Here is a 17861-nt window from a genome sequence, read left to right as displayed (position 1 = left end):
GTTTGGCCGGGTCTGGGTTTGAACCCACCACCCTTGGTATATGGGGTTGGCGCCTTACTCACTGAGCCACAGGTGCCGCCCCCCAAACAACTCTTAATATGTGCTCCAAGCCTTGAACTCCAGAAGATATGAAAATTTAAAGTCCATGATAAAATGTTTGAAGCATAACCTAACCTTCACACTGGCACTAAGGTCTGACCACTATAGCCAGGAGTGAGGTTCTGTACAAGCAAAAGATACTTTATCAGACAAAGGGCACCAGCCCAGCCTCCCAAACAGCTTCGGTACTCCAGTTGAAGTCTCAAAAAAAAAGAAAAAGGCACCACAACTATCATTTTGGCAGGGTAGGTATGACAAGAATCACTCGACCCAAGTGCCTAGTTATCCCTATATTCTTAGAATAAATCTTCAGTTTAAAGGAAAATTATTTTTACAAAAACAGAAGTATATTTTATTTCAATCCTGTTGAGGGAGAATGGAAAACACAAAATAAGGGGAGAGGTCTCTTTATGTAATACACATATCAGGACCAACTACAAGGAATAATACCATTCCATCCCTCCCCACCAGCTCTTATGTGGGTTCCAAGGCCAGCTGAGAACAGACGGGACAAGAATTAAGACACTATTGGCCCAGTAATATGGACAATGCACTGAAAGATGGAGAGAAAATAATTTCCCAGGGAACAAAGCCTTCAGCCTCAGCTGCTTCCCCAATGGAGGGGGAATGAAAAACTTTGGCTTAGCAGGAAGACGGTTATCAAAAATTAGGGTTACCCCAGCTGGACTCTCCAGATAAAAAACTATGGGCTGAAGGGAGTCAAGACATCCATCCATGCTGTCATGCTTGTCATGCTGTTCTCTGCTTTCTCCAAGACCTCTCCTCTTCAGGCTTGAGATTACCAAGAACCTGGCCTGGTTCCTTTTATCTTAGAAGGCAGGGGAATAAGTGCTTATTCTATCCCTTCTATATCTAGGCTACTTAATTACTACTTTCAAGGCTCTAAAGAGACAGAAGCCAACTAACAAGGCCGGCTCTCTTTGTGAAAGTCAGCTTGAAAGAGCCCTTTTGTTGGCAAAACTGCCTCTGCAAAGGTTTCTCTGAGCCTATCACTTCTAGACCCTCCCAAAATTGTTCAAATACATCTCAATCATGTGAGGTGTAGACAGAAAAGACTCAGTTCCTTTCTAGAGTTGGATTAGCAATCCCCTCTTTGGAGATGGGGATGAGAGAGAAGGAACAGGTGCTAGCAAGGGGAAGGATTGGGGGAAAGCAAGGTAGTCCATACTAGGTTACAGATTCAAGCCTGTGGATTGTGAACAGAGCCATCTAAAGCTTCAGAGAAGAATTCTCTGACACAATGTGAACAAGTGAAAAATATTTCACTGACAACCCTGTAATAATTCTTTTAGACCAAAAGAAAATATGTCAAAAACAAAAACAAAAAAAAAAACAAAAAAAAGCACTAAGTGAGCACAGTCCAGCCTCCATCTTACAACTCATTCAGTCAATACTGCTTCAAGTACAATCATGAAGACAGATGGAGCTGCTGAATTGCACACTAAAAAAAGAATAGGATCAAGTAGCCTTATCACTTTAATCCCAGGCATCCCCCTTGAAAAGTCACCCATAAGGTTTCTTTGAAGATTCAAGCTGAAAGTGAGGTCCATTATTGCCTCTCAACCTTCAATACCCCCACCGAGGATAGCTTGATGAATTAAGACATCTGTTTTAAGTTTAATAGAAAGGAATTAAAAAAGAAAAAGTACTGAGATTCAAAAAAGCTAGCAGCTAAAGCCAGAAACAAGGTTAAAGTCTTTGTGGTATCAGGACTGGGAGTAAAAGAATGGCGAAAGAGAAGGGAGAAGGAAGGGAAACAGGTGGTGGTTGTCCTTTGGCTTTACATCTTTCCCCTGCCTCCTGTTCCTCCCAACAGCTCAATGTAGCTATTGGCTTGCCAGAAGGAATGTAATGCCCAGACCAACTTTTTATTGAGCTTATGCAGCTAACAGACTTGTAAACAGTGCCAACTGACAAAGTTTTGCTGAATATTACAGCTTGTGCCCACTAAACACACCTCTCTCCGAGATTAAAAACCAAACAGCAAAGTAAACAAATACAGAGAGAGAATGAAGAGACACATTTTGAGTCTTCCAGGAAGGCAAAATAAAAAATGCCACAAGCTTGGTCCCAGGCGTTCATCATGCTGCTGCTATTATCACCGTCTCCTCTTTCTGCCAGTGGCTAGGTAGAGATGGGGAGGAAGGGTCATCTTGGGCACGCTGCAAATACAGCATTTGCTGGTGTTGACACCCTCCTGGGTCTGTGGTGGCAGACTGCTGTGACAGGAGCTCATTTTCTGGGAGGAGCAGAGGAAGCCCAGGTCCTCAAAGCAGCCTAAGATGGCAGCCCATACACCTCTGCAGGGGTATCTTGGCCCCTTTCTTCAGCGCAGTTCATTGAGGTTGTCTATTCCATTGATGATAAAACCTGAGCTGTTTATCCTCCTAGGTTCCCCCTCTCTTCCCCAACATAGGGGAGTAGTGGGAGGGGTAAGGGAAGATCACTGAGGGGGCAGAGGGATACCCCGGGGATCAGTGACCTGACCCTCTTGCAGGTTCTTCACCAGTTGTGCAAGCCAGCGCTTTGTGGTGGTGTCATCTTTTAGCACCTGGGCAAAGGTTGTGTCCTTCAGCTGGTCAGGGAGGCACTGCCTGAGTGCTTCACGTGCCCTACATCAGAAACAAACCAACCAACCAGGGAGACCAACAAATAAACCCATATTTTGGGGACAGGGAAGGGCCTCTTTCTTAAGACATAAAAATACAGAATACTGTGATTTGAGCTTTCTGTTGCTACTCCCAAGTGGTCAGAAAGAGAATTGAATCCTGTGATCACAGAATCCTGTGATTCTGTATTTTTGAAGTCCTCTAAAGCTTATAATATGCATAGGCTCAGGGATTTTCAAAAGCTACAATCTGCAAACATTTTCCGAATGATGACCCAATGTAGAATTTCATGAAAAAGCAAACTGGCATAAAATGGCACAACAGTTTACTGCAATTCAGTAAATGCTTTCTGTTTTATTATAGTAACACTGTCTAAATACTTGTGTGAGAAATATATAGGAGTTAATAGTAAATTTAAAAATCAGTATATTAACAGGGGACATTACCTCACTTATAGTATGATACATTAATGAATTTTAATTCCATACTAAATTAATCAGTTTGTACCTTTATAGAAATTGCTTTAATTTTTTTTTGTCTTTTTTATTTGTTTGAGAAATTGCTTTAGTTTTATAGTTGAAAAAAAAACCTTAATGGGGGGGCGCCTGGGGCTCAAAGGAGTAGGGTGCCAGCCCCATATACCGGAGGTGGTGGGTTCAAACCCAGCCCTGGCCAAAAAGTGCAAAAAAAAAAAAACCAAATAAAAACAAACCTTAATAAGAGATGAGGAGTAAAAACAAAACTATGGTGGTAGCATTATCAGATGAACTTTTAAATGTTTCATTTTCTTTGAAAAGATGACCAGTAGAAAGTGAAATCTGAAAACCTAAAAAAGGTAAATGTTAACCTATTTATAGGGCTATATTAAACAAAGTTACAGCTTTTAAGCTCAGACCACTTTTCTTTGTACAAGTAGACTTTTAAATATTCACTTTTTTTTTTTTTTGAGACAGAGTCTCACTATGTCGCCCTCAGTAGAGTGCCGTGATGTCACAGCTCACTGCAACCTCAAACTCTTGGGCTTAAGTGATTCCTTTGCCTCAGCTTCCCAAGTGGCCAGGACTATAGGCACCTGGCACAACACCCGGCTATTTTTTTTTTTTGTTGTAGTTGTCACTGTTGTTTAGCAGGTCTGGGCTGGACTCGAACCCACCAACCTTGGTGCATGTGGCTGGCACCCTACTCAACTGAGCTACAGGCGCCGAGCCTAAATAACGACATTTTAAAACTAATGAAAACTGGAGCCACCAAAGAAAAGGAAAAAATGGCCCAAGAAATAGGTAGAACTTGAATAAAGTCAGTGGCAGGAAACTGAGTTCACATTATATCAAATTATCCCCATTCTTAGGAACATAGAAATCACTCCATTATGTGGTTTAGGAGAATCTAAGCAAGTGGCTTTTGTTATGAATTATGGATTTACAAAGGAAAAGGTCAAACATTTCTAAAATACACAATATCTATAATGTATGATTTCTGGCAGAAAGATTATTAGGAACATAGGGAGATAAAATAATTAGTTCAAGAGCCTTACAGGAACCAAGGAGAAAAATGGAAATATAATTCAAGAGTCCTCTGGGCTGTGTTCCTTTCTAAGAGGTCTTTGAAAGTACAATTCTCTTTCTGACTACTTGGGAGTAGCAACAAAAGCTCAAACCACAGGAATAATGCATCACAAGGCTTCCCTTGGAATTGTGCCAGCTCTCTGGACCCTCAGACTAGGATAAAGAGTAACAGTGGGAAGACACAACTCTGATGGATCTTTAATTTCAGGATTTCAGATTTTAAAAGGAATTTAAGTTTTGTCCAAGATGAACTAAATACAGCCCTAATGATACAGGAACTATGCCAAAAGAGGGGGAAACTATTAAGAAGAGTATTTCCCTAATGTCCTATAAATCCTGTAAATGTTTACCTGGGATTATCTGAGAGTCGAAGGTAGCATCTCACCACATGCTTCAGCAGACGGGCAGAAGGCTCTTTGGATAGCTGCAGGACCATCTTACCCTGTTTCCCCAATGGGGGAGGGTTAGAAAAAACACAAGAAACAAAAAATAATTCTAACTGACACCAAAGATCAGATAGTCAAAAATTATTATAAAAGATTCCAAAATTGTTACTTCTAGTTAGAAGACTGAAATTGCTCAGTGTCAACTGCAAAGTGACTAAGTTGTGTGATCAGATATAGTTGCGAAGAGGATAGATGAAAGAACTCACCAAGATCATAGCAACATGGGAGAAACGTTCATATGTCTGACATATATAAGCCAAACCAGTGTCATCTAAGAGGATCTTCTGGAGGATGAATGTTGCAACCTGGAGTAAAACAAAACTAAGGAGTTCAAAAAGTTGCTCAGGCTTATCTTCCAATTATCTACTCATTTGCCGAGTCATGACTTTCTTTCTTCTTTTTCTTTTGAGACACAGGCTCACTTTGTTGCCCTGGATAGTGCTATGGCATCTTTAGCTCACAGAAACCTCAAACTCCTGGGCTCAAGCTATCCACCTGCTTCAGCTTCCCAAGTAGTTGGGACTACAGGCACCTGCTACAACACCCAGTTATTCTTTTTAGGGACAGGGTCTTGCTCTAGCTCAGGCTGGTCTACAACTTGTGAACTCAGGCAATCCACCCGCCTTGGTCTCCCAGGGTACTGGGATTACAGGCGTAAGCCACCACGCCCCCCTCCCCTTTTGAGACAGAGTCTCAAGCTGTCACCCTGGATAGAGTTTGTGGCATCATAGCTCATAGTAACCTCCAACTCTTGGGCTCAAGCAATTCTCTTGCCTCAGTTTTTCTATTTTTAGTAGAGACGGGGGTCTTGCTTTTTGCTCAGGCTGGTCTCGAACTTATGAGCTCAAGCAATCCACCTGTCTCAGCCTCCCAGAGTGCTAGGATTACAGGCACGAGCCATCATGCCCAGACTCCAGTCATGACTTTCAATAAGAAAATTGAGGCTTGGGTGGCACCTGTGGCTCAGTGAGTAGGGCGCCGGCCCCATATACCAAGGGTGGCAGGTTCAAACCTGACCTCAGCCAAACTGCAACAAAAAAAAAATAGCTGGGCATTGTGGCGGGTGCCTACAGTCTCAGCTACTTGGGAGGCTGAGGCAAGAGAATCACCTAAGCCCAGGAGTTGGAGGTTGCTGTGAGCTGTGTGACACCATGGCACCAAGGGCAATAGAGTGAGACTCTGCCTCTACAAAAAAAAAAAAAAAGAAAAGAAAATTGAGGCTTGGCACTGTAGCACAGTGGTTATAGCTCCAGCCACATGCATGGAGGCTGGCAGGTTGGAGCCCGGCCCGGGCCAGCTAAACAACGACAACTGCAACAAGAAAATAGGCAGGTGTTGTGGAGGGCTCCTATAGTCCCAGGTACTTGGGAGGCTGAGGCAAGAGACTTGCTTAAGCCCAAGAGTTGGAGGTTGCTGTGAGCTGTGACGCCATTGCACTCTATGGAGGGTGACATAATGAGACTCTGTCTCAAAAAAAAAAAAAAAAAAAAATTGAGCAAGCAAAGACGCTTATAAATTACACACAACTTATTCTACCATATATGCATAGTACAAGAAAAGGTTACCATATTAAACATTACTACGTCCCAGAATTTTTCCTAAAGCTAAAGGCTTTACCTGCTTCATCTTTTGTTTTCTTTTTCTTTCTCTTTTTTTTTTTTTTTTTTTTTTTGTGAGACAGTCTCACTTTGTTGCCCTGCAGTCACAGCTCACAGCAACCTCAAATAACTCTTGGGCTCAAGTGATCCTCTTGCCTCAGCCCCCATGTAGCTGGGACTACAGGTACCAGCCACAATACCCAGCTATTTTTTTTTTTTTCTTAGAGATGGGATCTCACTCTTGCTCAGGCTGGTCTTGAGCTCTTGAGCTTAAGCAATCCACCAGCTTTGGCCTCCCAGACTGTTAGGATTACAGGTATGAGCCACTGTGTCTGACATATATATATGTGTGTGTATATGTATATGTATGTGTGTATATACATATGTGTGTGTGTGTGTGTGTATATATATATATATATTTTAAAGAGTCTCACTTCTGTTGCCCAGGCTAGAGTGCTCTGGCATTAGCCTACCTCACAGCAACTTCAAACTCCTGGGTTTAAGCAATCCTCCTACCTCAGCCTCCCACACAGCTGGGACTACAGGCACCTAACACAAATGCCCAGCTAATTTTAATTTTCTATTTTTAGTAGCGAAGGGGTCTTGCTCTTGCTTGGGGAGGGTCTCAAACTCCTGAGCTCAAGGGATCCTCCCACCTTAGTCTACTAGAGTGCTATGATTACAGGCATTAAGCCACCACATCCAGCCTTTCATTTTATTTTTACAATAAATCTATGAGATAGGTACCATTATTATTCTCATTTTACATAAAAGGGTAGGTTCTAGGTAAACACCAAATTCTCAAAAATGCAAGAGATTTTCTTAGTTATTGAACATCTATTATGTGCTAGGTATAACTGTTGATCACATGCATTTGCTTTAATATCTCCCAAATGAGTTTTTTTTTTTTTTTTTTGTGGTTTTTGGCCGGGGCTAGGTTTGAACCTGCCACCTCTGGCATATGGGACCAGCGCCCTACTCCTTGAGCCACAGGTGCCTCCCACAAATGAGGTATGTTGTTTCTTTATTATTAAAATGTAGCAATGAAGTAGCTGGAGGAAAACATAATCTGGTATGGGATATAAAAATGACCTAGTAGGTAATATATCAGGAAGAGAACAATAAAGTCTTACTGTCTTGTTACAAAGTCACTCAAAGAGCTAGAATAAGCTAAAATATTTGAATTACTATCTAGATAGTAGTATTTATCAAAATGGTAATTCTCCTAGGAGAGTAAGACTCAGAACATCAGTAGTTTTTCAATTCTCTTATTATTCCAAAGGGGAAAGCAGAGACAAATGGTAGGAGGAAGAGATTACTGAATGTATTGTGGGAATATCATGCAGAATATGCTATTTTTCTCTAATTTCTTTTTCCTAAATGATATATGAAAATACCAATACTTCTACAGTTATTCTTGTTTGCACAGAGAATCAGAGCATAGTTTGGTGGGTTCAAATCTCAGCTTCGTCATTTCTATGTCACTTTGGGCAAATTGTGACATAGAAACACTCTAAACACTCTAAGCCTTTATTTCCTCATGTGTAATATGGAGATGACAGTTGTGGGAAACTGATGGAATAATGCCCTGAGCACTTAAAATAATACCTGGCACATAACAGGCACTAAGTACATGCTACTGGTTATGCAGTAATCAGCATTTATGAAATAGGAACATTATACCTGAAAATACACAAGATCCCTTTTTACAAATCTACACAGATTCAGGAGCATTACTTACTAAATAACCCAAACCGAGTGTTGCCTATTCAGTTATTACAGATATAAATCATATAGATTATCTTATCAATATGTTGATATCAATGTTACTGGTATTTTAAACACATATTTTAAAGAAAAATCCTTATAGTAATTAATTTCTTTTATTAATTAATTTCTTTAATTAATTCTCTTTTATTTAGAGAAATGGTCTCACTCTGTTGCCTAGGCTATAGTGCAGTGGTGCAACCACAGCTCACTGCAACCTTGAACCTCTGGGCTAGACTAGAGGTACTACCATGATGCCCAACTAATTTCCTTATTTTTTAGAGTTGGGGTCTTGCTAGGTTGGTCTTAAACTCCTAGCCTGAAGCCATGTGGCTGTCTCGGTCTCCCAAAGTACTGCAATTATAGGTATGAGCCGAAGTAGCCAGCCAAGATCTTTTATAAAGAAAAATACTCTAAGGTTTCAATATATCTCAGTCTTCTTCTTCTTCTTTTTTTTTTTTTTAAGACAGAGTCTCACTCTGTTGTCCTGGATAGAGTGCTATGCTGTCAAAGCTCACAGCAACCTCTTACTCCTGGGCTTAAGCAATTCTCTTGCATCAGCCTCCCGAGGAGCTGGGCCTACAGGTACCCGCCAAAATGCCTGGCTATTTTTTTGTTGCATTTGTCATTGTTATTTAGCAGGCCTGGGCTGGGCTTGAACCCGCCTGCCTCAGTGTATGTGGCTGGTCCCCTAACCACTGAGCTATGGGTGCCGAGCCTCAAGGGATCTTCTTTTTTTTTTTTTAATTTATTAATAGTTTATTTATCACTCATATTCATAGCTCAGGAACACGGGTCAGTGACAAACGTCTGTTAATCAGCCCAAAGAAATTCTTTATATTCCAAAATTACTTTACGCTCTGAAAGACACCAGCTTTTCTCATCTCCTCAAAATATTTCACAGAATCATAATTTCTGTAGAAATCTGCATATGCCTTCTTTCTTGGTTCAGCCACAGCATACTTATAGAAAGCTGCAACCCCCAGGGATACAACAAATGCTCCAACAATGTGAATCCGCAGGCGCCTGGCCAAGAGGCCACGCATCTGAGGTTTGGCCAAAGCACTGGAAGCCATGGTAGTCACTGTTCTTGATGGGTATGCCAACCTGAACGTGTCCTTCCCGGCTGAGGGACGCACGACCTGCCTCAAGGGATCTTCTTGCCTCAGCCTCCCAAGTAGCTGGGACCACATGTGCCCCACCTATTTTTAATAGAGACTGGGGTCTCATTCTTGCTCAGGCTGGTCTCAAACTCCTAAGCTCAAGCAATCTACCCGCCTTGGCCTCCCAGAGTACTAGAATTAGAGGCATGAACCACACAGTCCGGCTATTTCAGTCTTCTGTTGGTATTCAGTCAATATATAAAGAATATTCTGTAATAAAACAATTTTGTCTCATGCCTGTAATTTTAGCAAGGTGGGTGAATTGCTTGAACTCATAAGTTTGAGACCAGCCTGAGTAAGAGTGAGACCCTGTCTCTAAAAAAACTGGGTGTTGTAGCACACATTTGTAGTCCCACCTACTCAGGAGGCTGACCAAGAGGATCACTTGAGCCCAAGAGTTTGAGGTTGCTGTGAGCTATGACGCCATAGCACTCCACCAAGGATGACAAAGAGCCTGTCTCAAAAAAATTTTTTTTTGTCATGTGCTTTCCTAAAGAAAAAGGTTGGACTATATTAAAGAGTGTCACTATCTCACCCTCTGTCTCAAAAAAATAAAATAAAATAAAAATTGGGCTGAGCATGGTGGCTTCACACTCAGCAGCATTTTGGGAAGCTAAAGCAGGAGTATCTCTTTGAGCCTAAGAGTTTGGAGTTGCAGCAGGTTATGACTTTGCCATTGCACCTCAGCCTGGGTGACAGAAGATTCCATCTCCTTAAAAAATAATACAACCCTCCCCCCAAATCATTATATTCACTTACATCCAACTGAGCAATACAATAAATATTCATTGAATTAAAAATTAAATGAATGTGAGGGTGGCACCTGTGGCTCAAAGGAGTAGGGCACCCGCCCCATATGCCAGAGGAGGCGGGTTCAAACCCAGCCCCAGACAAAAACTGCAACAAACAAACAAACAAACAACAAAAAACCCCCAATTAAATGAATGTGAATAAGCACATTTTAGAGCAGATGTTGGAGACTGCCAAAATAATATGGAAAAGTAGTCTTGAAAAAAATCAAATAGCATAAAGAAAGTGATTACAGGCTTGGCACCCATAGCACAGTAGTTATAGCGCCAGCCACATACACCGAGGCTGGCTGGTTCGAACCTGGCCCGATCCAGCTAAACAACAATGACAACTGCAACAAAAAATAGCCGGGTATTGTGGCAGGTGCCTATATCCCAGCTACCTGGAAGGCTGAGGCAAGAGAATTGCTTAAGCCCAAGAGTTTGAGGTTGCTATGAGCTGCGACACCGCAGCACTCTACTGAGAGCCATGAAGTGAGACCCTGTCTCAAGAAAGAAAAAAAAAAAGTGATTACAGAGAAAAACGATATAAAGATGGACAATATAGAGGAACTGATACTGCTGAAGCAAGAGGCTAGGATACAAGACAAAAGTATAAACATTAACAAAAAAAGACAAGGAATAAATTCTTCTAGAAAAAGTCTGATATAAGATTATTAAACTTCAAAAATAATAAAAGCAGCTTATAGATAGTCACACACAAGTTCACCTACAAAAGAAAAAAATTAGACTGGCCTAAGACATATTTGCAACATTCAATGTCAGAAGACAAACAAGAGTTATAGGGCAGGGCGCAGTGGCTCACGCCTGTAATCCTCACACTCTGGGAGGCCGAGGCTGGTGGATTGCCTGAGCTCCCAGGTTTGAGACCAGCCTGAGCAAGAGCGAGCCCCCGTCTCTAAAAATAGCCAGGCGTTGTGGGAGGCGCCTATAGTACCAGCTTTTCAGGAGGCTGAGACAAGAGAATCTGTTAAGCCCAAGAGTTGCTGTGAACTGTGATGCCACCGCACTCTACGGAGGATGACAAGTGAGACTGTCTCAAAAAAAAAAAAAAAAAAAGTGTTAGAGCAGTAGAGTTCTGAGAGGGAAAAAGAACATAATTCTTTACCTAGTCATGTTGTCATTGATGGTTACAGTGCACAGTAAGCAGCTCTAATAAATATATAGTTGATTGTGCATAAAAATTATCTAGAGTAATAGGGTTTAACTTAGAGATGTGAGTTCAGAGAAAAAAGAGAAATTTAGTATTTTATTTGTTGTCCTCCTGAATGGTATGGGTTTTTCAGTAATTGTTTTGTAAACATTTTTATTCATAAGAGAAAAAATATTCACATAAGGCTCAAAGCCTAAGGCAGAAAATGATCCCAGGAAGAAAGAAGGTCAAGCGTCAACACAACGTAGAACCTAAGTCAAAAAGCACATACTGGTGGCACCAGTGGCTCAAAGGAGGAGGAGGTGGCGGGTTCAAACCCAGCCCTGGCCAAAAACTGCAAAAACAAACAAACAAAACCCATCCCCCAAATACTGGCTCGGTGCCCATAGCTCAGTGAGTAGGGCGCCAGCCATATACACTGAAGGTGGCGGGTTCGAGCCTGGCCCAGGTCTGCTGAACAACAATAACAACTGCCAGCGCTGTGGCAGCGCCTACAGTCCCAAGCTACTTGGGAGGCTGAGGCAAGAGAATCACTTAAGCCCAAGAGTTGGAGGTTGCTGTGAGCTGTGACACCACGGTACTCGACCCAGGGCGACAGCTTGAGACTCCGTCTCACAAAAAACAAAACAAAAGCACATACTGTGGGGGGCACTGGTAGCTCAGTGGATAGGGTGCTGGCCACATACACTGAGGCTGGCAGGTTTGAACCCAGCCTGGGCCTGATAAACAACCATGACAAGTGGAACAACAACAACAAAAAAAATAACTGGGCATTGTGGCAGGTACCTGTAGTCTCAGCTACTTGGTAGGCTGAGGCAAGAGAATTGTTTAAGCCCAAGAGTTTGAGGTTACGGTGAGCTGTGATGCCACCGCACTCTACCAAGGTTGCCATGGTGAGACTCTGTCTCAAAAAAAGGCAATAAAAAAGCACATACCGTTTTAGAAAGTTCACTTCCAGATTCCATAATGCGCAAACATAAAGGAATAATTTCTGTTGTCAATAAAAAGTTGATTACTTCTTGCTCATCTGTTTTAACCAGGGCCCCTAAAGACAACATGGAGAAACAAAATTATTTTAGACTCAGGATTTCCAATTAAAATTGAATTTGTGCTGTTTTTTCAGTGAGTTATGAAATTTAAACATAGAACTCAAACTGAGTATGTTAACAGAATCAGATTCTGTTTTTTACCATTAACTATGATCTTAGCTGGTGGGTTATCAGATTGAGGAAGTTCTTTATTCCTCGTTTTCTAAGAGTTTTTCACATAAATGGACGCTGAATTCTGTCAAAGACTTTTTAAAAGTTCACCCACAGAAATGACCACATTTTCCTTCTTTGGTCTGTTGATGCGGTCAGTCACACTGATTGATCATTGAAAACTGAACTAGACTTTTATTCCTGATTCTTTTCATATATTGCTGGATTTGATCTGTTAGCATATTTTCAAGAATTTTTACATCTATGTTCATAAGGGATACTAGGCTTTCTTTTCTTATAAAGTCTTTGGTTTTATTATCAGAGTAATACTGGTCTCACAGAGAAGTGTTCGCTTTTCTTTATATTCTGGAAAAGTTTCATAAAACTGACTTATTTTCTTCTTTAAATTTTTGGTAGAATTCACTAGTTATGGGAGAATAGAAAAGAAACAGATGGGCGGCACCTGTGGCTCAGTGAGTAGGGCGCCAGCCCCATATACCGAGGGTGGCGGGTTCAAACTGGGCCCCGGCCAAACTGCAACAACAACAACAAAAGAAACAAATAAAGATGGTGATGTGTGACTGTAATCCACGTTACCCAGCTACTCAGGAAGCTGAGGGGGAAGGATTAATTGAGTCCAGTAAAGGAAAGGAAAAATGAAAGGGAGGGAGAAGAAAGAAGGAAAGAAAAGAAAAGGAACAAAAGAAAAAAGGAAAGGAATTCCAAACTTCGACTCTATTCCTACAATAATACTCTTTATATGGTGAAACAAGTTCTTACTCTTTACTCTCCTTATAATTCCAGTACATGTTTCTACATATATACTGAATTTAATACTAAATATAGGATTGGGTCTCATAATCTTTTTTGGGGGGGGGGAACAGAGTCTGACTATGTCACCCTTGATAGAGTGCTGTGGCATCATAGCTCACAGCAACCTCAAACTCTTAGGCTTAAGCAATTCTCTTGCCTCAGCCTCCCAAGTAGCTGGGATACAGGTGCCTGCTACAATGCCCGGCTATTTTTTGTTGCAGTTGTCATTGCTGTTTAGCTGGCCTGGGCTGGGTTCGAACCTGCCAGCCTTGATGTATGTGGCTGACGCCATAACCACTGTGCTACGGGCACTGAGCCCCCTCTTTTTTTTAAACAGAGTCTCACTCTGTTCCCTTGGGTAGAGTCACAGCTCACAGTAACCTCAAACTCCTGAGCTCAAGTGATCCTCATGCCTCAGCCTCCCAAGTAGTTGGGACTACAGGCAATTGCCACAATGCCCGGCTAGTTTCTTTATTTTTAGTAGAGATGGGGTCTCTTGTTCAAGCTGGTCTTGAACTCCTGAGTTTAGGCGATCCATCTGCGTTGGTCTCCCAGAGTGTTAGGATTATAGGTGGGACCCACTTTGCCTGGCCAAGAGTCTTTATTAACAACATTTAGAATGATGCTTGATAAGAGTCATCACATTCTTGATACTCAGGTATTAGCGAATGAGACAACCTCAGAAACAAAAAGGAACATTGGAGAACAAAAACTATAAAAGGCAATACAAAACACCCAACTTAGACTATTATTATGAGTGAGGATTTCAGGCTTGCAAAACAATCCTAATGATTTTTTTTTTCTTTTAATTTGAGACACAGTCTCACTATGTTGCCCTCGGTAGAGTATCACAGCTCACAGCAACCTCAAACTCTTGGGCTTAAGCAATTTTCTTGCCTCAGCTTCCCAGGTAGCTGGGACCACAGGCACCTGTCACAACGGCTATTTTTTGCTGCAGTTGTCATCATTTAGCTGGCCCGGGTCATGTTTAAACCCGCCATCCTCAGCGTACGTGGCTGGTGCTGTAACCACTGTGCTACAGGTGCCAAACCCAATCCTAATAACTTACCAATAACTCCAAGGCTGGTCAGCCGAAGATACTCAAAGGGACGCGTTTTGCTGACGGTGTGCAAAAAGGGGTACAAAAAAAGTGGGATGTGTGCTGCAAGAAATGCTGACCTGGAAATACAAAACAATCACATTCAGAGCTCAGAGCTGATTTCTAAGGATTCCGAACACTCAAATTTCCAGTTGATTAATTCTGTAAGTTGATTAATTCCAGTTGATAATATTCCTTGCTAGAGAAAGGAATCCTTAGGAAAGAATGTTACTGGTCATAGGTCTTGACCAATTGTTCTCAAATGGAGTGATTTTGTCTCCCCTTAGGTGACATGGGAATGTCTGGAGACATTTTGGGTTGTCACAACTGAGAGTTATTGAGTGCTAGTGGCATCCAATGTGCCAAGCCAGAGATGCCAGTAATATCCTACAATGCACAGCTAAATAGCCTACAAACAGGACAGTCTCCTCCCACTTTCCTCCTCCCACTACAAAGACTTATACAGCCAAATGCCAATGGTGCCAAGGTTAGAAACCCTAGTTTATGTCAAGGTGGTTAAGAAAACATATGAATTTCCCGCAATCATCACCAACTACCTTAAAAACTGATGAATTTAAAATACTCAAGGATGTATTTAAAAGGCCATAAAATACTATTAAGTGCCCAAGAGATTTTTCTAGATTACCTATTTCACATAATTTGTGGCTGAATAATAATATTCACAGGGGCATTTGAATAAAATCTTATAAACCAAGACCACACAACAAAGCAGCCAGTAACAAGTTTATCTGCTATGCTTAAAGGCACATTCTTCTTTTTTGTTAGGCCATTTCAGATCACTAAGCATTATGAAAACAATTCAATCCGCAGCTACTATATCAGCCAATATGGATATAAGTCTATTACTTTATATTCTTTATAACTACACCTTGTATGACAGCCAACACCCAACATTTCTTTTTTTTGGCCGGGGCTGGGTTTGAACTGGTCACCTCTGGCATATGGGGGTGGTGCCTTACTCCTTTGAGCCACAGGCGATACCCAACACCCAACATTTTTAACAGTGAAAGTACTGCTGCATTTTTGTTGGGTGCTTAAAAATAATTTTCTTGGTAACTTCTCTAAAGCTCTGTTAAGGTCAGTGCCAACCTAGCACTTATATTTTATAAGGAAATTTGACAAACAGAGGAAAGGTTTTAATAAAATGACTACTGAGTGTTTTCAGGGCTGAAAGAGTCACAAAGCCAAATTCCTGAATAATATTTCCCCTTCTTGGGTGGTACCTCTGGCTCAATGGAGTAGGGCGCCAGCCCCATATGCCAGAGGTGGTGGGTTCAAACCCAACCCTGGCAAAAAAAAAAAAAAAAAAAAAAGATTTCCCCTTCTTTAATTTTTCAGATATGGCAGGATGGCAAAAATGTTTTAACTTACATGCCAGTTTCCACCTATTACAGAGGCTGTTGGGAACGCTGTGTCAAGAATTCTGAAGCCTAATCTGGGTTCAATGGGAAAAAATGCTGGAGAAATATTTACTGAATTCTTATTATATGCCATGCACTCTGCCTCACATATGACATAGTGCCTACTACCATAGATGCAGGAAAAAGAAGTGGCTGTACACCTGATACTTTCCTGTGATGTTGATGTGAACACTGCTGCTTTAAAGTTTATTGAATAAAAAGTAAATAAGAGTACTGAAGATACACATACACACACTACACATATGCAGAGTGCCCTACTGCATGCCCTTCCTCTCATTATTTGGCAAAAGTTTAGGACCATATTCAATAAAAATCTCCCTCACTGACTCACTCAAAGCATTTACCTTGTTTCTGGATGTGATGCCACACATTGCAATAAGGCCAGAGCATTGCAAACTCTGTTAGATTGGTGAGCTGTCAAGGTGGGTGGGTTGATGGATGGATAAATATTTACAATTTCCTAAAAAAAAAAAAAGAAATCAGCACCAATGAACATAATACATAATAACTAATCATGAAATGAATCCCCATGGTACTAAAGCATAAAAAGGTAAAAATCCCAAAACCTCTTAATCCCACAAACCTTGTAAGAAATGAATCATCAAATAGACACATAAACAATGTTCCTTATCTGTTCATCACAAACATACTTGACTAAGACCAACTACTGATAGCTAAGATATTTCTTTCCACATTTGTATATAGTAAAGATTTTTACAGAGGTAACTGGGGTCTTCTATATTTCCTCTTATATCTTGTAGTTGATGCTTTCACTTAAGGGATCCTTATAATTTTTTATAATCCCTCCCTTTGGCAGCGCCTGCAGCTCAGTGGGTAGGGCGCTGGCCACATACACCAAGGCTGGCAGGTTCAAACCCAGCCAGGCCAGCTAAAACAACAATGACAACTGCAACAAAAAAAAATATCCAGGAGTTATGGCGGGAACCTGTAGTCCCAGCTACTTGGGAGGCTGAGGCAAGAGAATCGCTTAAGCCCAGGAGTTTGAGGTTGCTGTGATCTGTGATGCCACAGCTCTTTACTGAGGGTGACGTAGTGAGATGCTGCCTCCAAAAAAAGGGGGGGAGGCAGCGCCTGTGTCTCAGTGGGTAGGGCACCGGCTCCATATACCGAGGGTGGCAGGTTCAAACCCAGCCCTGGCCAAACTGCAACAAAAAAATAGCTGGGCATTGTGGCGGGCACCTGTAGTCTCAGCAACTCGGGAGGCTAAGGCAAGAGAATTGCCTAAGCCCAGGAGTTGGAGGTTGCTGTGAGCTGTGTGACGCCACGGCACTCTACCAAGAGCAATAAAGTGAGACTCTGTATCTAAAACATAAATAAATAAATAAATAAATAAATAAATCCATCCTTCTCTTTGTCAGAATCCTGCTCTAAGTTATAGTTACAAAATCACTAGCCACAAAGTGTTAATAAGTCAATTGTAGCGATTCATAAAGAAGTCTGAGTTTGGGTAGGCAGCATTATAAAACAGGGTCTATGAATGGAGACATATATAAATAACAGTGAATGTATGTATTGCTAAAAGGTGACAATTTGTGGAAAATAATTCTATTTATTTTAATTCTAAAACTTCTACAGAGAAAAAATGTTTTTAATAACAAAATCAATTTCTTGGCTACATGCAATAGAGATGGAATGTAAATTTGCTTAGCTCTGAAAAATTAACCTAATTATTAAGAAAGTTAGGTAAGAGCTTAAAGGATGATCATTCTACCGTCTTGGTATTTTGGTATCGTACCGTTGTCAATTTTCCCCCCATCGATGACCATTTGGTTTTGAATCAAATTTCAGTTATTCTTTTTTTTTTTCTTTTTGGAGGTAGGATCTCGATTTGTTATCCAGGCTAGAGTACAATGGCACCAATCATAGCTATAAAGTCAGGTCAAGTGATCCTCACACCTCAGCTTCCTGAATAACCAGAACTACAGGCACAAACTACCATTTTTCTATAGAAAAATGGGCATCTGTCTATGTTGCTCAGACTGGTCTTGAACTCCTGGCCTCATCTCCTAAAGTGCTAGGATTACAGGTGTGAGCCACCATGCCTATTCTATTTATTC

The 17861-nt window shown here is 41.2% G+C and overlaps 1 protein-coding gene across 1 annotated transcript in view; it reads right to left on the bottom strand.

The window, feature by feature from the left end:
* Positions 1 to 424: 424 nt before the first annotated feature.
* CNOT9 (CCR4-NOT transcription complex subunit 9) overlaps positions 425 to 17861 on the bottom strand; it is a 36292-nt gene continuing 18855 nt past the window's right edge. Inside the window, exons 3-8 of the mRNA XM_053598026.1 lie at positions 16128 to 16243; positions 14312 to 14421; positions 12166 to 12275; positions 4947 to 5045; positions 4645 to 4736; positions 425 to 2732 (exon numbers count right to left, since the gene is read on the bottom strand). Of these exons, the coding sequence (XP_053454001.1) occupies positions 2564 to 2732; positions 4645 to 4736; positions 4947 to 5045; positions 12166 to 12275; positions 14312 to 14421; positions 16128 to 16243 (696 nt within the window). The 3' untranslated portion in view covers positions 425 to 2563. The remainder of the gene's footprint in view (positions 2733 to 4644; positions 4737 to 4946; positions 5046 to 12165; positions 12276 to 14311; positions 14422 to 16127; positions 16244 to 17861) is intronic.

Source organism: Nycticebus coucang, chromosome 7, assembly GCF_027406575.1.
Source record: "Nycticebus coucang isolate mNycCou1 chromosome 7, mNycCou1.pri, whole genome shotgun sequence".
NCBI lineage: Eukaryota > Metazoa > Chordata > Mammalia > Primates > Lorisidae > Nycticebus > Nycticebus coucang.
The sequence above is the reverse complement of the archived record's forward strand: the minus strand, read 5'-3'. Positions and strand labels throughout refer to the sequence as shown.